Below are 23,449 nucleotides of genomic sequence, written 5' to 3'. Positions count from 1 at the left end.
AGAGCCTGCAGGACTGGTGAGCAATCCTTGTCCTGAGGGTTGTTTTGTTGCTACTATTTTGTGAGAATTTTTGCTTGTTGTTGGAGGTTGATTAATACTTTTCTGTTGTAGCAGTGTTAATCTGAAGGCCGTGTCTTTTCATTTGACAAGGTGTTTTGTCTTTCCATAAAAAGGTCTAATTGAAAACAACACAATTTACAGGACTGCCGCAAGGAGGCTATAGAATATGGGAAGGAATGAAAAATTGAAGAGAGAGTAGAATAATCCCATTCTTCCACTCAGGGACGAGAGTGTGCAGTTTGCAAAATCATAGGACGAATCAAAGTGGAACAATGCATTCTGGCGGTGGTCATTCGTAAAATGTGTTTGATATGAAATAGACCTGCATACTGTGTGAATACATTTAGGAGATTAACAAATGACGTCTTTGTGTTGCGTTTGTGCCTATGATTTGGAGGTGAAACAACGTGTGATTTTGCTTTGTTGGTTTTAACACAATTCCTGACTTCCCAGAAATCAAGGACTAGAAATGGATCGGATTAGGTAATTGTAACCCGTGTATTGTTCCACTTCCACCTGCATGTCATTCAGTGGCCACCTTCACACTACGTGTGTATTGCTAAATCTTCGGAACATGATCCATCAGCAACATGGGACCGTTTCAGTTGTAACACTTCTGAGGAGCACAAATAACTGACCAAATGAAAGACCGTGCAATCAAGACACTGCAAATAGTGTCTTGAGATGCTTAAGCTCTGCAGGGCCCACCTTGACATATGATTCGGGTCTATAAATAGTGTACACCCACACAAAGCTCAGCTACTTGTCTAGTATGCAACCTACCTAACGCAAGTCCGTGCGATCAAAACCCTGCAAGCAGAGTGCTGCTAAGGAACCTGTTTCCAAGTTCCATTCCAGTTCAAATTGGGTTAACGCTAATGCACCCGCATCGCTCTACCCTCTCGTATCCATTATTGAGGGACCAGTTGTGCTGAGTCGACTGGCGAGGTGCCCAGGGTCTTTCTACCTGACAGAGTGCTTTGATACTGCCTTCCAGGCAGGCTTCCGTTGATTTGACAGGCAGAGCCCTCTGTAGTGTGGGCAGGCAAACCATGCTGTAGCTGATGGGATCCTCCATTAAACAAAATACATGCACATAGGGGATAGTACTGTATAAGAAGTGGCAGCACTGCTGAGGTCCAGCATTTTGAATTGCTGAGGTCCCTGGTTTGTTGCATTTTCTCTACGTAATGTAATGTATAGTGGTATTAGTTAAAGGAACAAAAATAAGAGGAGACAGAAGTAATGAAATATCTTTGTACAAACATAAAACAAATATTTTCTTGATGTGATGAAATTTGGGCTGTTATTCTATAAGCAGTTATGCAAATGTTATTCAGGATGACCATGATAGAGAGATAGGGATTGTAGGGAGAGAAATAAATACATTTTTTTTTAAATTCACTGCAGCTGTCCATTCTTATGGGGGGGAAGAAAAACATACATTTCTTGAGCCAGGAATTAATCAGTTTGTCCTCCCTGATGTGGCAGTCAATGAACAGCTGTGAGCATAGCAATGGGAGTCCCACAATGAAGATGTTGCGCGACCAGAAATGGAAGCAGCACCTAAAACAGTGTGTTTCATTGAAAACAGGCATGCATGTGAAATGGGTTGTGTTGCAAGCCAGAGGTATTGTATGGAAAACATTCATGCACTACATGTTTACAATGGCCTTCCATTACAGGGCTTTGACCTCAATGCTCCTCATTTGCACTGTTTTACCCACCCAACTCTATGCCAATTTCCCACCTCCCCACCTCCCATACAAGTCAAACGCATTCAGCGCTCTAATTCATTTCAGGTCTCAGTGTGACATGCCATTTTATTTGCCCCTTAGTTCCATTCTAATAGAGACATGGCACATTTGCTAGTTCTTTCACGGTGGGGATAAACTCTTGGCCAGGCAATTCATTCCTTTATGGATTGTGATCTCCAAAAAGGAAACGCTCCACATTAGGCATTTCAAATAAGCCGCCAGCAAGCTGTTTAGAAGTGGATGCACGAGGACAAAGAGAGCAATGAGCAGCCAGATCCTCCATGACATCACTGAGTAGGCAGACCAATAGAAAGTACAGGGTTTGTGGAAGTTCCACAAAGACCCTAAAAGCTCCAGGCATACAGTACTCACAGGGCCAAACGGATTCAAAGGGGGTGGTCCATTGCGTTCGAGCCCTGAGGGACCGTGCCAGCCAGCCAATTCGTGGTCCGACCTCATGCTTGGCGCTTTTCGGGCGCCATGCAACAACGTGATCCTGCCCATGCAGTGGGTGTGGCAAGGGTTGGCCCAGGACAGTGTGGAATGGATTTTGACCCCCCCCCCCCCCCCAACACTCCAGTGCGCCACAGTCCTAATCTGGAACACATCCATGCCAGTGCCACCTTCATCCCGGTTACCCTTAAACCCAACACCCAAAACAACCCTTCTAGGGCGTGGGGTGTACATGCCGGAGCCGGGGTACAGCAGGTCCCCCACAAGACGACGCATTGTGAGCCAGGCAGCGGAAAGAAACTGGTTTGTACTTGCGGCCTGGCGGTCCCACTCCACACCACCCCCTGTCTGACGTACAGGGCAGGGTGACTGTTAGGACATAAATAAGGAGAACACCAGAGGAGAAGACATAAGGAGACAGAGAAACAACCTCCATCCCAACCCTCATTCCCACCCAAATCATTACATCTACTTGCACCAGAGGGAGGTTGGTTGTCCATAACTACTGCTCTAGAGTCAGCTTCAGCCACAACCTTATGCCAAATATAACCATGTATTTGAAAGATTGGGAAAAGCTGGAAGGTTTTCTTGAAAAAAAAGGGGGCGAATTCTAACTTCCACTGAAGTCAACTTTTCAGTTAGTCTTCCACCGACATCAATGCATCTCCGAGTGAAATTGAGACTTAAGTGGAAGTTATGATTCACCCCTTAGTGTTGATCCAGGGAATTGAATGATCAATATGGGTGGAGAAAGCGGAGTCTATAGCAGGACATTAATTGAGTAGTACTTTCCACCTTCACCCATCCAAGCAAGTCCTTTTATTGTACATTCCAACACCCATCAACCCACCTCTATGCCCAAGAGGGGCCATAGACATACATGGAAGCACCCTAAGGCTGCAAGATTTTTGCTTTGAAAGATCTTTATTGGATCCATGTTCTGGCACAGAGAGGGTTAACATGGCAGATAAACTGAGTTGTAGGCACCTTTGTGTATTTGGCATAGATGAACTCCAGTGGAAACTTTCAAGTGCATAGTTGTATTGTAGTAGGCTCTTTCATACACACATTCAAACATGACATGCACTGACTAAGGGACACAGATAAATGTTTTTGTTAACCTGTTGAAAACCATATTGATCATAAATACACACATAATTATTAGTTTGAGAAGGAATAACACCAATGCCATTCATCAAGACACAACAAAACAATTAAGGAAATACATACAACATCCATAAAACAAGAACCAAAACTACAAACTATGAAAAAACAACACGGATGCAACATTCAACAACATTTATGACAGACACTCAAGTTCAAGGCTCCGGTTAGATAAGGGCAAGGGCCACAATCCACCTCCATGATCATGTGGCCCTTGCTGCTGCTGTCGGGGTCTGGAAGAGGGGACGGGGCCAACGGCAGGAGGGGGATGCCCGTGGCACACTCACCGGAGGGGGGACCGCGGGTGTGGTTGGGCTGGGAGGCCTGGGGCTGGCTGTGGGTTTGGGTCTGTTGCAGGATGTTCAGGCACTCTCCCAGGCAGCTCAGGGTGGCGGCCGACGTGGCTTTGAGGAGCAGGAGGTCCTGGTCCAGGCAGGAAAGGGGTCCTCGCGTGGGGAGGGACTCGATGGACTGGACCAGGTTCTTCTGTTGGCCCTCTGCTTGGCTCACCGCCTGAGGGAGGACAGGACAGAGTTAAAAGGGTTTGTTTCCATTTCAAATCAGAATGGAGGGTGTTGGAGAAAATAGTGAACTTTTAAATAGAATTGAAATCATGTGTTTGACTTGAAGAGCATACTCATTGACACCAACAGTGATCTTCTGATAATGAACTAATAAAAACACCTTTTCAGAGTAAGTTTCACATTTAGATACAATACATTGACACATTCATGTACCTCAACTTTAGCTCGCCCTCCTCAACCTTAGCTGCCAACTTTATCAGTGACTAAACGTTGAAGAGGTCATATCTGACCGATGAATAGAGGATTATGTGGAATACGTGTTCTGCAGCTCTTCTCTCTCCCCATGTTGTTATGTTCTAGTTTCTGTGGGAACGGCTGCAGCTGCTCCCTCAGCAACAGATGCACTGACCTCACCGCGACCCTGAGAATGCCAGGGCAGCAGACACAACAAACTTTACCTTGGGAAATCTCTACGAATCAGCCTAGTGTTAATATTGCTACATGCTCGGGAAATGCTTGCCAGAATATGCCGGATGTTGCTAAATAACCAGCTTCTGAATGAAGTTGAAAATGAGGTAAAACTTCACATTTGGCTAACTATTCCTTTTAATATGAATCATTCCTTATGAATTGAATAAAATAAAATCAGTTTTGACTAACTACTGAGGAAATCAAAAAAAGGTATTGTGGTTTCCCCCATGAGTCATAGATTCATGGGGATCCCTGTATGGGGAGGCTGAAAAGGACATGAAAAGCCTGTAAACCATAGTGAAGGTTCTAGCTAGTGGCTACTCTATGGGTATTTATTTTATCCTGCAATTGGTCACTATTACTCCTGACCACATGTATATATTAGTATCTATTTATATTGCTACTGGTCACCATTACTGCTGTTTACATGTGCCTTCAGAAAGTATTTGCACCCTTTGTCTTTTTCCACATTTTGTTGTTACAGCCTGAATTCAAAATGGATTCCATTTATTTTCTCTCTCTCCCCCATCTATTCTACACACAATACCCCATAATGACAAAGTGAAAACCTGTTTTTAGAAATGTATTCAAATGTATTGAAAATGAAATATGGAAATACGGAGTCAAGACATGTTAGAATCCTTTTTTACTGCTCTAATTACGTTGGTAACCAGTTTATAATAGCAATAAGGCACCTCAGGGGTTTGTGGTATATGGCCAGTATACAATGGTTAAGGGCTGTATCACTGTAAATTTGGTATCGGCACTGACCTGTATATACATCTTCCCATCTTATTCCCCCCCTTTTTTAATTTTTAATAGTTATACTATTGTGACATTGATTACTGAACTGTTGTGTAGAGCATGCAAGTTAAGCATTTCACTGTACTTGTGCATGTGACAACACTTGAACTAATGAATCTGGGTTGTTTATCATGCTTTAAATATTTCAGTGAATTAATATTGTATAGCTTCCCAAACACACAGCAACCCACTCTTCAATGGCACATCTGTTTTTTTTCGCTGACTGACAGATTCAATGAGAGCCATTACAGCCAGGGTTATATTGTGGTACTTCCACTGATACGGAATAAGTAGCTAATCCAACTACAATAGAAACAGAACAAATGTGATGTTATTGATAGGACTAGCCTCTGGTAGATGTTTTTTTACAAACACTGAAATTAATCAGTGACAAAATGCTTTTATATGGGGACTGCACTGCAATTCTACGTTCTCCTTCAAAAACACAAACGACTGACCCGCAGCAGGTCAGCATATGTGAGTTAAGTAGCTGCAGGTCAGTGGATCAGTTATAAAACAACTCGAATCCATCCCACCACTCAGACAGAGGCCCTGTGTCCTAAAATGAGGAGTGAGCCCTGATTTTCACTAGGATTAGCATGGGTTTAGTGTATAGAGGCCAATGGTGTATATAAACCCCGGACTGCTGATGCTCTGTATGGCCATTGAGAGGCTTTGAAGCCACTGGTCGGCCATATTGGCACTCCCCAGTAGGAGCAGTCCTCCATAGGAATGAATGGAATTCTACTGTATTTCAATTAAATGTCTCAAGGACAAAATTACATGTATTTAAGTACAGCTGAAGTCGGAAGTTTACATACACTTAGGTTGGAGTCATTAAAACTAGATTTTCAACCACTCCACAAATTACTTGTTAACAAACTATTGTTTTGGCAAGTCGGCTAGGACATCTACTTCGTGCATGACACAAGTAATTTTTCCAACAATTGTTGGCAGATTATTTCACTGTATCACAATTCCAGTGGGTCTGAAGTTTACATACAATATGTTGACTGTGCCTTTTAACAGCTTGGAAAATTCCAGAAAATTATGTCATGGCTTTAGAAGCTTCTGATTGACTCAAATTATGTCAATTAGCCTATTGGAGGTGTACCTGTGGATGTATTTAAAGGCCTACCTTCAAATCAGAGCCTCTTTGCTTGACATCATGGGACAATCAAAATAAATCAGCCAAGACCTCACAAAAAAATTGGAGACCTCCACAAGTCTGGTTCATCCTTGGGAGCAATTTCCAAATACCTGAAGGTACCACGTTCATCTGTACAAACAATAGTACATGAGTATAAACACCATGGGACCACGCAGTCGCCATACCGCTCAGGAAGGAGACGTGTTCTGTCTCCTAGAGATGAATGTGCTTTGGTGCGCAAAGTGCAAATCAATCCCAGAACAACAGCAAAGGACCTTGTGAAGATGCTGGAGGAAACAGGTACAAAAGTATCTATATCCACAGTAAAACGAGTCCTATATCGACATAACCTGAAAGGCCGGTCAGCAGGGATAAAGCCACTGCTCCAAAACCGCCATAAAAAGCCAGACTACGGTTTGCAGCTGCACATGGGGACTAAGATCATACTTTTTGGAGAAATGTCCACTGGTCTGATGAAACAAAAATGTTTGGCCATAATGACCATCGTTATGTTTGGAGGAAAAAGGGGGAAGCTTGCAAGCTAAATAACACCTTCCCAACCGTGAAGCACGGGGGTGGCAGCATCATGTTGTGGGGGTGCTTTGCTGCAGGAGGGACTGGTGCATTACACAAAATATATGGCATCATGAGGTAGGAAAATTACGTCAATATATTGAAGCAACATCTCAAGAGATCAGTCAGAAAGTTTAAGCTTGGTCAAAAATTGATCTTCAAATGGACAATGACCCCAAGCATACTTCCAAAGTTGTGGCAAAATGGCTTAAGGACAACATATTCAAGGTATTGGAGTGGCCATCACAAAGCCCTGACCTCAATCCTATAGAAGATTTGTAGGCAGAACGGAAAAAGCATGTGCGAGCAAAGAGGCCTACAAACCTGACTAAGTTACACCAGCTCTGTCAGGCGGAATGGGCCAAAATTCCCCAACCTATTGTGGGAAGCTTGTGGAAGGCTACCTGAAACATTTGACCCAAGTTAAACAATTTAAAGGCAATGCTGCCAAATACGATGAGTGTATGTAAACTTCTGACCCAATGAGAATGTGATGAAAGAAATAAAAGCTGAAATCAATCACTCTACTATTATTCTGACATTTCACATTCTTAAAATAAAAGTGGTGATCCTAATTGACCTAAGACAGGACATTTTTACTATGATTAAATGTCAGGAATTGTGAAAAACTGAGTTTAAACATATTTGGCTAAGGTGTATGTAAACTTCTGACTTCAACTTTACTTTCTTGTTGTAGTGGGGACAATAACATTGGTCGTCTCTAAATTACACCAAGGAAAATGTTATGTTTTTTTATTTAGCTCACATAATATAATGTAAAAGTATACATCCAGAGAGAGAGAGAGACAGAGACAGAGAGAGAAACAGAAAGAGGGAATCGTAAGAGAGAGAAAGGACTACAAGGAGAAAGAGAGATACAAAGGACTTACAAAGAACCAGGAGTCCAGGGCCATATAGCATAACAGTATTTCCTACAGAACCAATACAGTATGCTGCATTGCTGCATCCATCTCATGTGGCAGACATGAGACTTCACACTCACGGTTGATTCAACATGACCTTGACAGAGAGAGAACAAGAGACAGACAGCCCATCAGTAAGAGATAGCCTGACTGAATTAGGCCAGTCTCCCTCGGTCAGGGACCAGGCCCCTTACTGAGGCCTACAGCCACAGATACAACAAAGACTGTGTCCACCAGGGGTGGCCTCTATACTACAAACCTCTGCAACAACATCCTTCAAAATGGTGACTCACAATAACAATTCCCAGCGAGTTGCATACAGGAGTATGCACTTTGTATACACAGCTCATCTCCTTGTCTTAAGACTCCAGAGCAAGGACAGAGGGTCCACAGAGAGTGGACCAACTAAAATAGCCCGGTCCAAAACGACCACCAGTGTGGAGGTAGAAGCGCCACAGAGACAAACTGCCTCCCTTCGTTTCCCACTTGGAGAGACGATGGGTCTAGAAATAAGCTGACCCGAACCATTGAGCCATGGCTGCCTAAATGCCTAGTGGTGCTGCTCTACTCAGGGGGAGTCCAGGTGTCTGATGGGTTCACGTCAGCCAGTCGTGACAGGCAGCACTGCTGGAGTCAAGTCATGTGGTCTAGTCTCCGAGCTGGTCGGATGGTGACGGAGCCTGCGAGTGAAAGGCAACAGCATGATGGCAGCACTCCCAGTGTTCACATGGAGGATGTGGTGGATGTCATCGGGGGGGGGGGGGGGGGGGGTTGATGCCTAGTGAGTGTTAGTGTGCCGTGTTTCCATAAGACTGAGCAGAGCTGTTGGCTCATGTAGAGATTTACTGGGGTGTGATATATGCTACTAGTGTTTACTACTACAGCCCACCAAGTCACAGCTACTTACAACTACACTAAGCAGCAGTCTACCTCTACAACCTACCAAACCACTGCCATTCTCATGGGATTCAAGACGTATTTGACCAATTGATTATCTTGTGTACCAAATGATTATTACAGGAGCTAGGAAAGTTCATTTAATCACGAGTGAACGTTTGAGCCTAATCCTATACTACATGTAGCAAAAAATATGGATGAGATGCCAATGGCGTGACAGTGACAATAGATGTTGGAAAGACAGCACAAACTAATCTGGGACCACTGTCCTGTGTCATCTCATAAATCTCCCAGTAAGCAGGGCAGGACAGCGATGCCACCTCCCATCCCAGAGCCTCTACGAAGGTGTATAAATCTGCCTCCAGGCCCCAGCTCCATTCCCTCTCTGTCACCACCTGGCCTGGTGCCAGCCCCCTTTATGGGACTTCATTTCCATCGTGAACAGAAAGGCAGCACAACAACATACAGACGATGTGAGGAGGAAAGGGAGAGGGAGAAAATGGAGGGACGCATAAAATGAAAAATCAGGCCAAGGAAATGTTACAGGGCTGTTATTGGGCAGAATGCAGGTTAGCAAAACATTGAAACAGCATAGAGAAGAGAAAGACAACCCAGTTTCCTATAATATAAGTCCAAATTCAGAAGGGCCCAAATAAGTGTTTGGGTTATTTCACGATCAAACCATGTGCTTGAAATGCCTCTGGGTTGATTTCAGGTAACAAGTCTACTTTCCAAGTGGTGAGAAATGTTGCCACTCTTGCAGTACTTTCTCCATTCATGTTTTTTTTAAATACACCCTATCGTTCACAGACAATATCTCATATTAAACAGTTATTTTCAGTGTTAAGAGTGACGCAGCATAGGGCATCTGATCTGATTGAGTAATTGAAAGGGCATTATGAAAAACTGTAGTGCTGATCGATTGACCAAAATGTTGGTTATTTTTCCGTTCATTTTCTTTTTTTTTTTACAATTGACAAATCGGATCTAAACTTAACTATGCAATGTAGTAGGGAGTTGTAGTTTCCAACAGGCCAATATTTTACATAGTTTAGCGCATAAAACATGGTAATTAACAACCATATTCCATTGCGTATATATTTGTCAGGTCTGTTTTTTTACGCTTGCTACGGAAGAGAAAAGAACGCGCAATCGTGAGGTGATAAAGAGAGCAGCTGTTGCTTCGCGAGGTACCTCTACCTGAAAATACATGACCTAAGTGATTGATAGCTGGTATTCAGCTGTCATAAAAGTATGCCTTATTTACTTTGAAGAACTGCAAAATAGTGATTTTGTCAGACATCTCGATAGAGCTGCTGCCTATTCTGAGATGACGTGGAATGAAAAAATAAAGTCAAATAAAAAATGTAATGTACAAAACTGAAATATTTTATTAAAGTAATGTGAATAAATAATAAGCAGTAATGGGCAGTCACTACCATCATGGGACATTTATTAATTGTTTTATTCTGTGTTGTTACAGAATAAAACCCACATAATGCATTTTTTAATTTTTTTATAATCGAACCGAAACTACCTAAAAAAAAATAAAAACACTAAATCGCTCAGCACCAAAAACCTGCCACAGTGTTGTTTGAACACAATGCCTTTGAGGACAAATACGAGAGCTATAGTTTCACGAGGTGCCGTGGCTCCATACTCCCCTCTGTTCATATTAACTAGCTGAGTCCCTGTCGTTTTAGGTGATCCAATTCCAGCAAAAATGTTATTACATGACTTACTTGCTATCCTGCTAGTCGGTGTACTATTCACCAATGCCCTTTTTAGAGCTCCAGGTTTCTGAGAAACTGTACAAAGCCACCTTGTTCCAGAAGCAGAGCCTCAAAAGAGAGCAACCTTTGCTGTTGGCTCTCATACCTGTGCATTGATACGGTGTCCGGTAGCTACAATAGGAATGATATATTCTGACCATTCATGTCCTTTACCCAGTGTCTCAGAGAGTGAATGGGGGGGGGGGGGGGGGGGGCAATGGTACAGCGCACAAGTGTCCACGACCAACACTCCATACACCATGCCAGTCTTGTCCTGGAGGCAGAACTAAGCGTTTTCCCCCTAAAATTGGCTATATCGTAAAAATTCATGAAAACAAACATGTGCTTTTTCGTCTTAAGGTTGGGCATTAGGGTTAGCAGTGTGGATAAGATTCGGTTTTAAAATGAGGTTTTATGACTTTGTGGCTGTGCCAGCTAGGGATCACTCTGTAGAGCTGCCTCCAGAACAAGATTTATGACCAAAAAAAACTCTAACCTGCAAATAATTCAGGGCAAAGACATAATAAATGAACAAACATAACAAAGCCAACATTTTTCTAAAGATCAGAGTATACACAATCCATCACTCATTCCAGTAATTTCCCATTTTACCCGATGTACCTACAGACGCTCCTGAAAAAATATATTAGTCCTACTTTTTGCAAAGATTAGACAAAAAACTGTTTCTCGTCTGATACTAGAACACGCTTTGTCATCAGTTCGGGAAGTCTTCCCATCAGCTGAAATGTATTCAAGTCATCTTATCTATATAATTCAGCAGACAAGTACACAGCCCACTGACAATAGCAGGAACAAAACTAGACCGCTAGGGATAACTAAACAAAAAGCTAGAATGTGAATGAATGCATGTGAGTAATAGCCTGGTTGTGAGCAATAGCCTGGTTAACCCAGATTGAATGCTGTGCTCACAATGATAAGTGCAGTGTTCAGTCTGATTTAACCAGGCTATCCGAGCATGAAGGCAGAGCAGATGTGGACCAGGCTGTGGCCGGAATTGGCAGCTTGGTAACTCCATGGGGTATAATTGATACAGTACAGGGCCCACTTAGCACAGTCTGACACTGATAGAATTTCCCCCTAAAGAAAGGAGACATACAACAAAGTACAGAGTGCGTTTTGGAGGATGACTAATGGCAATCGGAGGGGTTCTCAGTCACGAAAGTACTACTCCAAAATGTCCATGCAAATCAATGCCAAATTCCGCAATTGGTTACTCAACCATTTTAGCAAACACTGGAATTACCGGTATAGTGCCCTTTCACCCTCTTCACTCCATAGGCACACCATCAGCTTGCGCAGTGTTTCCCCAAACTCGGTCCTGGGGACCCCAAGGGGTGCAGGTTTTGTTTTTTAACCCTAGCACCACACAGCTGATTCAAATAATCAAAGCTTGATGGTGTCATTATTTGAATCAGCTGTGTAGTTCTAGGGCAAAAGCCAAAACGTGCACCCCTTGGGGTCCACAGGACTGAGTTTTGGAAACGCTGAGCTAGCCTTTTAGCTAGCTTTCCCCTTTGTCGCATGCCATTTTAAGCAGTATGGATATATACAGAGAAATGCCAAGCCAGCTAAAGCTACAGACATAGAGCGCAGTGCAGTCATTGTTGATAGGGTCAGAAGCCTAGGCCCAACATTTTTTGTTGAACTCGTTGCACCAATGGCCAACCTGAGGGTAAGCAGAAACACTGAACACATAGGACAAGAAATATGGTGCAGTATGAAAATAAGTTGTTGGGGTCGATGTTGTGGTCAATTTAAAATGACAGCGTCATTGTACTTTGAACAGAAATATTCCCTATTGTGTACATAGTACATTTAAAAAGCCAAACTCCACGGACGCCAATCTGTCTGACATTGTGATGAATTTGGCAGTCTCCCTAGCGCCTACGACAATGAATTATCAATACAGCCATGATGATGTCATCACAGAGGGACAGTTTCAGGTTCCACCCACCTCTTTGACCTCCAGTAGTCGGCCGGGATACTGGTTCTTGGCCCGTCGAGCAGCGGCTGGGGACTTGTGGTGGGTGATGGTCACGATGTTGCTCGGTGTGCCCGGACACGCCAAGTGCCTCTGGATACCAGGCGATGAGGTTGGTGGGAGGTGGGGGAGGAGGGAGACGCTACGGGACCGACCGGAAGACGACGAGCCCTGAGAGAGAAACACACACAAAAAAAAAGTGTGAGGAGGGATATGTGAACTGCCACACCACTCAGCTACTTCCTACTACTATTTTCATATTCACCTGTATCCTATGGTTTGAGAGTCAAACCAAGGGGAAAAAATGGGTTTAGCCTTCTTGAATAAGCTTGGGTACGATATGAAAGCCATGTTGAAACCTATGCCTGACGACGGACAGCAAACTGAAGACTGCACCTTGTGGTTTCCTTAAAAGGTCCACATTTCAGTCGTATGAGAAGAACCGTGACTAAACCTTAGCCTGGGCCTCCTGTTATTACAAACCCCAAACAAAAACCAGAGCAAAAGCTACCACCTTTCCAGTGAACTCAACTCCTAAATTAGCTTCAGGTTATTTCCCTCCTGGCAAGAGCAAATAAGGTACGTAGAGGTGAACTAACAGAAATTTAAGAAGCCATCAACCAAACTTAAAAAAGTGGACCTTTGCCTTCCGTCTTCTTTATAGCTCTACACAAAAAAAAATCTAATCCGGTTCTCTCCTTCCTTCTGTCCCTCTTTCGTCTCTCCATTTCCCTGCCCTGTGTATACGGTCTGCCATGTCTCTCAGTCGGAACCCGTCCTCACCCTCAATCAATTTACAGCAGTTCCAGAGAGACAGTGCCCCTCCACCCTGGATACCAGAGGCCTGGGCACAGCACAGCACATTTGAGAGAGAGAGAGCAGAGGTAAGATAGATAAATAGATCAAATAAACGACTGCCTCCCTGAGCACTGCTCACCGGAGGAGAAACAACTCAGCTTCCATTTTGGAAGCAGCAACTCTCACTCCCAGGACCACAGAGCCATAATAGTCACAAACGGAATAAGGCACATTGTGACACTGCAGGAAAGTGCAGGATACATACTTGCGGCCATTGGGAAATAAAGTATGTGAATCATTCAAATTCTTACCCTAACGACGTTTCAAATCGCGAGACGGCAGCTTTCTGTGAGTGAGAACAAGACCATGAAGCTACAGCAGTGAGTAAATCAGATAAGGGGGGGGGGCACTCAGCATTTAGATGTGTCCAACAGCAGCTCAGGTCTCTCCTCTCTAAAACTGGCACAGAGCTGCAGGCGTTTCAGAAAACTGCAACAGTGAGAAGATGGCAGAGTCATGGAGACAGAGGGAGCAAATGAGGGATGAACGAGTACTGAACCCAGAGAAAGAGAGCAAATGAAGGATAATGAGAACGAGTACTGAACCCAGAGAAAGAGAGCAAATGAAGGATAATGAGAACGAGTACTGAACCCAGAGAAAGAGAGCAAATGAGAGAGAAAGAGAGAGAGAGACAGAGAAAGAGAAAGAGAGAGAGCAAATGAGGGGTAATGAGAATGAGTACTGAACCCAGAGAAAGAGAAAGCGAGAACCACCTGTATCACTGAAGCTGGGAGAGGAAAAGCTACTGTCATGCATGGCTAACGTTAGCTAGCAGATTTTAACGGGCTAATGTGACGCTCCATTAGCCATTACAGGATAGGTACTGTTTGTGGAGTAGCACAGAGAATTTGACCAACTTTATCCTGGCCATACAATCTTAGTTCTTGATTCAGCCAAACATGCATCTTCTAAAATGTGTGTGTCTAGTTGCAGGTGGTTCATTTGAATTTAGAAAATGCGCTGTTATTAAAATACTTTTTTTTGCTCCATGAAGTAATCCAACAATGTGTTTGAATGTGTACAAATCTTTTCTCATTGATTGAGACAGGTGGGTCTAGCCCAAAGTGCCACATGTCACTCACCTGTTTCAATCAATGAGATAAGATTTTAAATAAACAAGATGGAGGCATACACATAAAAATTTAGCATTTTCTAAATTCAAACAAAGCACCTACAAATGGATACTGACATTTTTGAAGGTACATGTTTGGCTGAATCGAGAATGAATATAGTATCGCCAATTTAAGGTTGGCCGAAAATTCTCTGTGCTACTTCCAACATGACCTATCCTGTAATGGCTAAGGGAGCAACACATTAGCCTGTTACAATCTGCTAGCAAGGCTAACTTACGAACCCTGCAAAGATTATTCAACCTTGTGAACTATGCAACTTGTTCTACCTTTCAGTGGATACAGAAACAAATTCTCATGAGGGAACAACAACAAAATTTCTGCATTCTATTAGGTCTCCAATTTGGTAAGGGTAAAGATTTACCACCGCTTGGTTCACGCCTTTCCCTATTAGGAAACACTTGAGTGACTGACTCTACCTACACTGTACACATAATGCAATCACTCTCCACTTACACAGCCTCAGCAGTACTTCAACAAGCTCCCATTCCCCTCCTCCCAACAGGCACGTCTGCCCCTCACAGGTGTGCCCATACTGCTTAGGCTGACTTGGCCCGCCATCACAGAACGTGGGGTGGTGGGCACCACATAAGTCAGGAGACGGTATCAAAAAAAGGCAGAAATAATCTACTGAAATGCATCTACAGTGGGGCTGAGCTGGGCCGGTTAACCTCTTCAGTCGACCCTCTACTTTTTTGAACATTTTGTTAAAAATCGCGCAACATTTCAGCGCCCTGCTACTCATGCCAGGAATATAGTACGTTCATATGGTTAGAATGTGTGTATAGGAAACCCTCGGACGTTTTTAAAACTGGTTAAATCACGACTGTGGCTATTACATAACGTGCGTTACATCGGAAAGCGCAGGAAAACCTGATCACAGAAAATGGAAATAAATATCCTTGCGCCACTACCGCAATTGTTAACAGTGAGCCGAATTAGATAAGACCGAGCATTCAACTCCCACAGCATCCCCATGTTGTCGAGTATCTTGTGAATTTAATCATCTTTGATTCTTGGTTGAACCGAAAGAGGGGCACCGCTTACCTCCGGTCTCCGCCCAGATCATTCCGGAAGAGCTCTCTCCTGAAATTTTTTCCAAGACGACAGCTAATGATATCTACATCGCCACGGATGATTTTTATCGCTTATTAACGTTTACTAATACCTAAAGTAGCATTACAAACGTATTTGAAGTGTTTTGTGAAAGTTTATCGTCTACTTTTTGAATTTTAAAAAATGACGTTACGTTGTGAAATCGCTGTTTTTTTCGTTTATCACACAGTCTACATATAACGATATCTTGGCTTTATATGGCCCGATTTAATCGAAATAAAGACCCAATAGTGTTTATGGGACATCTAGGAGTGCCAACAAAGAAGATGGTGAAAGGTAATGACTGTTTTCTATTTTATTGTGCGGTTTGTGTAACGCCGAAATGCTAATTATTTTGTTTACGTCCCCTGCTGTGCTTTTCTGTTGTAGTGTATTGGTGCATGCTATCAGATAATAGCTTCTCATGCTGTCGCCGAAAAGCATTTTAAAAATCTGACTTGTTGCCTGGATTCACAACGAGTGTAGCTTTAATTTGATACCCTGCATGTGTATTTTAATGAACTTTTGAGTTTTAACTAATACTATTAGCATTTAGCGTAGCACATTTGCATTTCCAGAGCTCTAGTTGGGACGCAAGCGTCCCAGGTAGAGGTAAGAGGTTAAGAGGAACCCGAAAGTGATGTATAAATGATATTCTGAAGGTTCTGTAGGGAATTACTTCCCACTAAAGAGCCGGGATGAGAGGAATTTCAAACATCAGTGAGAGTTATTTTAGAACACAGTAGAATCCGCTCTTCCACTACAGTGTGGTACAAAATGTAGCCTCAGGCGATGAGAGATGCCTTTATACTGTACAAAGAAAGTCATTGTCAACATACCAGAGAAAGGATTGCCATTTGTAACTGGTGACCGACACATTCAACGAAACTGTATGAAATGCGTGACAGCTTTTTGAATACAAAAGTTTAAATCTCCACCGAAAGCGTAAATAAGCAGCTAAACTGAGGAAAGCGCAGTTTACTTATCAGTTGTACACCCAGCACTGGCAATAATAAAAACTATAGAACAGAAATTGCCCTGATTCCCCAAGTGTATTTCAGCACTCAGGCTATTGTAGATTGTGTATGCTAAGCCAGGAATACATCATAGACTTTGGAAGAGATGTGATACTGATCTCCGGGGGCGGGATGGGAGGCTTAGACACGATTAGATACGGTTGTCTGTCACGGTACAGGAACCCAAAAGGGAGAGAAAAAAACTCCTCTTTTGGGGAGCCTTCCCCTTACTGATCCAAGTTAAGGAGTATAATTGGACTTCTGTCTATTCAACTGTGTAGCACTTTTTTGAAAAAGCTGGGTGTGAGAGTTTGCAATGAAAGTTTTCAAGCTGGTATCCAAGAACATAAAGGCTTTTTCTACACTTTCAAATATATGGAGGAGGGAAGAAAGTGAGAACCGGGACACAACGAGAGGTGAAGACATGGACAACCCTATAAGTGTATTTATGTCTACAGTATATAGAGATCTGAACATTTAGAAGGCAGGTGTTTGTACATTGTTGGTACAGGGTCAGTAGCTCAGGTGTGGACGGGTGCATCTTGACTCACCAGCCCCTCCTGGCTGCCTCCCGTCGTTCTCTCCACACTCAGGTGCTCATCCGATCCCTTAAGCTTCCAGACCTAAGGCCAAACACACACAAAAAAAACATAGAACTCAGTACAGGGTCGTGTTCAGTAGCTGGGGAAATGGAAAGATACAACCTCAACTTGTCTAATAAGAAAAGCTCATTTTTGTTTTCCCATTACAAAACTTATGTGCCCTGATGAACATGACCCAGGTGCAAAACGGATGACGTTTCTTCCTTCCACTGTTAAAAAGGAACTGGTCGGGAAACTGCTACGCAGTAGGTTCTAAATCTTCACCGTTCCCTTCACAACCCAGCGACTTCCAAACCAGTCTGCCAAGGCCCACAGCAGAGATCCAGAGGATGGGGTAACTCCATAATGAGGCTGATACTCCACTGTCACATGGAGACTGGCTTTAGAATGTTCCCCTGGACAGACTGTGCATAGCCAGCAAAGACCAACAATAGGGCTGTACGGGAGCGCCAGAGATGGTGAATGCATGGTCTGCTACCCTCGTATCTATTATACCAAGAGAGCAGGAGTCCATAACCAGCCGTACTGCCCCAAATTCTATTCACCCTCCAAATCAAGTCTACTTCGGCAATGGATTAACACAAACTCATTTACATAAGGAAACGTGTCCGATTGTCTTTTTTGACAGGAAACAGGAACCATATTTACGAGAGTTATTGTGCCACGAGGCAGGGGTGGAGGAAATGGGGGTGATGCGTGATAGGAGAGCACGAGGAGATGCAGACAGGGAGAGCATTGTTTGTAGACCGCTGCGGTGCACTCACACAATCAGTCTGTAGACATGGGGAGATGGATAGAGAAAACGAAGGAGAGAGAGCGCGAGTGAATGAAAGGAAGAGAAAGAGCAAAATATAGTATGCTGAAGAATAGGCCATTTGCCGAAACAAATTTTCCTACAAAAGGAAAAAAAAAACTTTGCTACAAAAAACACAATATGCTGCAGCAAAAAAAAATAATAATAATTTTAAAAACTCTCAGGTGGCAGTCCGGATTCAACATGACCTTGACTTGAATCTGACTTTCACAGACTTTTCCACACAAAAACTTCTTTTTTTTAATTAAAGAGTTCATAGGTTTGGAAGGGTTCCACTTCAAAGTTATTGCCAGGTGGCACGTACCCAGGTTACCTCTCACTCTCAAACAGACAGAGGATCAGGGATGATACTCTATTTAAAGGGAATAGCTGACTCCCATAAGTCCTACTGTAGCAGCCGCAGAGCCCTATGGGAGGAGATAGCAGGAGCGTTAGAGGGGTAGAGGAGGGAGGAGCAGGTGTACGAGCTGTGCCAAGATAAGATGGGATCTACAAGAGAGGATAATTCTGCAAGGTGATGGTGAGCATTCATGTCTACACCAGAATTACTCACCTGGTATACAGTGCCTCCATAAAGTATTCACACCCCTTGACTTTTTCCACATTTTGTTGCGTTACAGCCTTAATTTAAAATGGATTACATTGAGATTTTGAGAACTGGCCAAAAACACAATTCCCCATAATGTCAAAAGCGGAATTATGTTTTTAGAAATATTTACAAATTAATTAAAAATGAAAAGCTGAAATAGCTTGAGTGAACAATTATTCAACCCCTTTGTATGGCAAGCCTAAATAAGGTGCATGGACTCACTCTGTGTGCAAGAAGTGTTAAACATGATTTTTGAATGACTACCTCATCTCTGTACCCTACACATACAGATAATTGCAAGGTCCCTCAGTCGAGCAGTGATTTTCAAACAGATTTAACCACGAAGACCAGGGAGGTTTTCCAATCCCCAGCAAAGAAGGGCACTTGTAGGTAGATGGGTAAAAACAAAACAAAAGCAGACACTGAATATCCCTTTGAGCATGGGAAGTTAATAATTACACCCAGGATGGTGTATCAATACACCCAGTCACTACAACGATACAGGCGTCCTTCCGAACTCCTGAGCGGCAGGTAGCCTAGCGGTTAAGAGCGTTGGGCCAGTAACCAAAAGGTTGCTGGTTCGAATCCCCAATCAGACTAGGTGAAAACAAATCTTTCTTGCCCGAGAGCAAGGCACTTAACCCTAAATGTCACTCTGGATAAGAGCGTCTGCTAAATTACTCAAATGTAAAACTCAGATGCCGGGAAGACGGAAGGAAACCAATGGTGAATTTAAAACAGTTAGAGTTTAATGGTTGTGATAGGATGGATCAACAACATTGTAATTACTCCACAATACTAACCTAAATGACAGAGTGAAAAGAAGGAAGCCAGTACAGACTAAAAAAATATTCCAAAACATGTATCCTGATTGAAATGAGGCACGAAAGTAAAACTGCAAAAAATGTCCTGAATACAAAGTGTTATGTTTGGGGCAAATCCAATACGTCACCGAGTATCAATGTTCATATTGTCAAGCATGGTGGTGGCTGCATCATGCTATGGGTATGTTTATCGTCGGCAAGGACTAGGGAGTTTTTTTAGGATAAAAAAAAACAGAATAGAGCTTAGCACAGCCAAAATCCTAGAAAACCTGGTTCAGTCTGCTTTCCAACAGACACTGGGAGACAAGTTCACTTTTCAGCAGGACAAGAACCTAAAACACAAGGCCAGATATACACTGGAGTAGCTTACCAAGACGACATTGAATGTTCCTGAGTGGCCTAGTTAAAGTTTTGACTTAAAAATTGTCTTGAAAATCTATGGAAAGACTTGAAAATGACCAACAACCAACTTAAATCCTTTTTTGAAGAATAATGTGCAAATATACAATCCAGGTATGAAAATCTCTTAGAGTCTTACCCAGAAAGGTGATTCTAACATGTATTGACTCAGGGGTGTGAGATAAATGAGATATTTCTGTATTTCATTTTGAATAAATTTGGTAACATTTTTAAAAACATGTTTTCACTTTGTCATTATGGGGTATAGTGTGTAGATGAGTGAGAGAAAACAATATATATATTTTCAATTAAGGCTGTAAAAAAATACATGTGTAATAAGTCAAGGGGTATGAATACTTTCTGAAGGCTATGAACGTTATCTACTGTGCCTGCTGTGTGCATTGAGACTGCATGAACGCGAAGGAATTCCAAAATCCAACCACTATAGGAAAGAGCATTTGCTGTTTCAGTGTGCCAACAGTGCACCCAACAAGAGTTTGCAACAAAATCTGACAACCACAAAGCTACTTTCTCTCAAACTACTTCACTTCTCCCACTATCGACCCCTACACTAATACCATAGTTGTCCATTCAAGCCATCTGTCAAAAGCCATATTTACAGCAATTTAAATTTCCTCCAAGGTGCCTGAACCAAAGTAATTCAATCAATCGGCAGAAGTGGGAAATACCTGCGATGAGATGTGTAAACTCAGTGGTATATTCATCTCTAATATCCAGGCTGTATCACAACCGACTGTGATTGGGAGTCCCATAGGGTGGCGCACAATTTGCCCAGCGCCGTCCGGGCTTGGCCGGCGTAGGCCGCCATTGTAACTAGGAATTTGTTCTTAACTGACTTGCTTAGTTAAATAAAGGTTAAGTAAAAGGTTAAATTAAAAATTGCAAGTGAAAGTCAAGGCTTCCCTGTCACTGCACCGCTCTTCCTGAGGGACATATTCCAGGAGCTAGAGCTTAGTAGTGACTGCAGTGTGTGTGTGTGTGTGTGTGTGTGTGTGTGTGTGCGCAAGCGCGTTGTACACACCTTGGCACTGCTGTCGGAATGGCGTCTGGCGCACGCTTGGAGTTGGTTCATCCAGAACTGCTGCTCTTTGGCGTCGGATGCTACGGAGACACAAAAAGGAGCTAATTAATTGTTCATTTCCGATAACCATCATCGTCACAATGGGAGAAATAGGAAACCGTCATCATACGAGTTAATGGTCAAGGTAGCAAGTTTTAAGTTCCTCGGCATACACATCACAGACAAACTGAATTGGTCCACTCACACAGACAGCATCGTGAAGAAGGCGCAGCAGCGCCTCTTCAACCTCAGGAGGCTGAAGAAATTCGGCTTGTCACCAAAAGCACTCACAAACTTCTACAGATGCACAATCGAGAGCATCCTGGCGGGCTGTATCACCGCCTGGTACGGCAACTGCTCCGCCCTCAACCGTAAGGCTCTCCAGAGGGTAGTGAGGTCTGCACAACGCATTACCGGGGGCAAACTACCTGCCCTCCAGGACACCTATACCACCCGATGTTACAGGAAGGCCATAAAGATCATCAAGGACATCAACCACCCGAGCCACTGCCTGTTCACCCCGCTATCATCCAGAAGGCGAGGTCAGTACAGGTGCATCAAAGCTGGGACCGAGAGACTGAAAAACAGCTTCTATCTCAAGGCCATCAGACTGTTAAACAGCCACCACTAACATTGAGTGGCTGCTGCCAACACACTGACACGGACTCAACTCCAGCCACTTTAATAATGGGAATTGATGGGAAATGTAAATATATCACTAGCCACTTTAAACAATGCTACCTTATATAATGTTACTTACCCTACATTATTCATCTCATATGCATACGTATATACTGTACTCTATATCATCGACTGCATCCTTATGTAATACATGTATCACTAGCCACTTTAAACTATGCCACTTTGTTTACATACTCATCTCATATGTATATACTGTACTCGATACCATCTACTGTATCTTGCCTATGCTGCTCTGTACCATCACTCATTCATATATCCTTATGTACATATTCTTATCCCCTTACACTTTGTATAAGACAGTAGTTTAGGAATTGTTAGTTAGATTACTTGTTGGTTATTACTGCATTGTCGGAACTAGAAGCACAAGCATTTCGCTACACTCGCATTAACATCTGCTAACCATGTGTATGTGACAAATAAAATTTGATTTGATTTGATCCGTTCGATATGTAGGTAGTCGTCACAAAATGTGTCATTATGTGTTGCATATCACTTTTCAGATTGACATCCAATTTGTGTCTGTATCAGCCAATGTGCTGTGTATTCTGTTACAGGTTCAGGGTCTGATAATTGTAGTACATCAGTACTGTAGTGCATCAGGTTTGTTTACGTTGATCCCAAACTCCCTGTGTAGGGGCTTTTAAACTACTGAACTTTACAATAGTATCTGTGTCCATATTCTACAACTCACTAAAACATATTCTAAGACACATTTTCAGATTGATGGAAAGCTTGATCTTTAACCTAAACTCTCAATGATGGGGGGGGGGGCAACAGTGTCTGTGTGATTAGCTAAAATGGCAGACATTTCACAGGCACAGAGGCAGCCTGCTATCCAAACACCAACCATGGAAAAAGTGACTCACTGGACCCCTTTTGTTTTACAAGACAGTAAACTGCCCTCCGAGGCCAGACACGTCAATAAGCCCGTTTCATTTCATTAACCGATTAATTGGCAGAGCCTGCTTTGTCCAGTCTGACCTCTACAAAATGGTACAACCTCTTTCGACTAGACTAGCTAGACCAATTGGGGATATCATTGTGACTGACTGGGAAAACATTACTTCAAGAGCAATTCAGCATCTCAACCTATTATTCAGTGAGATACTATAAAATTGTGTGTACCAAAGTCTCCAGTCTCCATGGTAACGCTCCAAGGAGAAAATAAGAACATTTCATTAGCAACGGAACCGAATATAGCAGCCTTGTCTGGACTCGTGGAGTCCTTAATAGTGATTAACTGAAACAAATGGGCACGATCATGAACGGTGGAGTGCGGAATGCTGAATCTATTCATGAGAGTTGTCTCGAGAAAGAGTCATTTCTTGGAAGGGTAATGGCCTCATTTGAACACCGTGACATGAGTTTCTGTCACTCACTTAAGGCCTACACTATTTTTCAAGCACCTGAAATTGTCGCTTGAGTGAGGAGGCAGGAGGAGGAGACACACCCACACTAACAAATGTCAAATGGGACACTTAGAACAGTGAACAGCTCCTCCTCTGCTCTCTCAAGAGAACGCTGTGTACATGTAGGCCATTCATAATGAAACACCTGTACCCAGCTGTCTGTTAAGACCCTTCCTCCCATGGGTTCCGTCTACATCAGCAGCATCTTTTTTTCCCCCTTTCAAAAACGTCTCAGTTTAGAATCTGCGACACATTTAGAGCAGCAATTATGGGGTCTTGATACAAGCGTTGCCGGGATTGTACATAATTAGCTAGCTGTAATGAACAGAGGTGGGTCTGGCAGTGCTGAGCAGTTATTGTTTATATGCAAATATGCACCT

General features: G+C 43.0%; 1 protein-coding gene across 2 annotated transcripts in view; it reads right to left on the bottom strand.

Moving 5' to 3' along the window:
* Positions 1–23,449, bottom strand: part of LOC115131750 (oxysterol-binding protein-related protein 10-like) — a 103,600-nt gene that overhangs the window by 64,345 nt on the left and 15,806 nt on the right. For both annotated transcript variants that reach the window (XM_029663705.2, XM_029663706.2), the window contains exons 3-6: positions 20,920–20,999; positions 17,201–17,272; positions 12,524–12,721; positions 3,722–3,947 (exon numbers count right to left, since the gene is read on the bottom strand). In XM_029663705.2, the coding sequence (XP_029519565.2) occupies positions 3,722–3,947; positions 12,524–12,721; positions 17,201–17,272; positions 20,920–20,999 (576 nt within the window). The remainder of the gene's footprint in view (positions 1–3,721; positions 3,948–12,523; positions 12,722–17,200; positions 17,273–20,919; positions 21,000–23,449) is intronic.

Source organism: Oncorhynchus nerka, linkage group LG7 (assembly GCF_034236695.1).
Source record: "Oncorhynchus nerka isolate Pitt River linkage group LG7, Oner_Uvic_2.0, whole genome shotgun sequence".
NCBI lineage: Eukaryota > Metazoa > Chordata > Actinopteri > Salmoniformes > Salmonidae > Oncorhynchus > Oncorhynchus nerka.
Note: the sequence above shows the minus strand (reverse complement) of the source record. Positions and strands in the feature narration are given on the sequence as shown.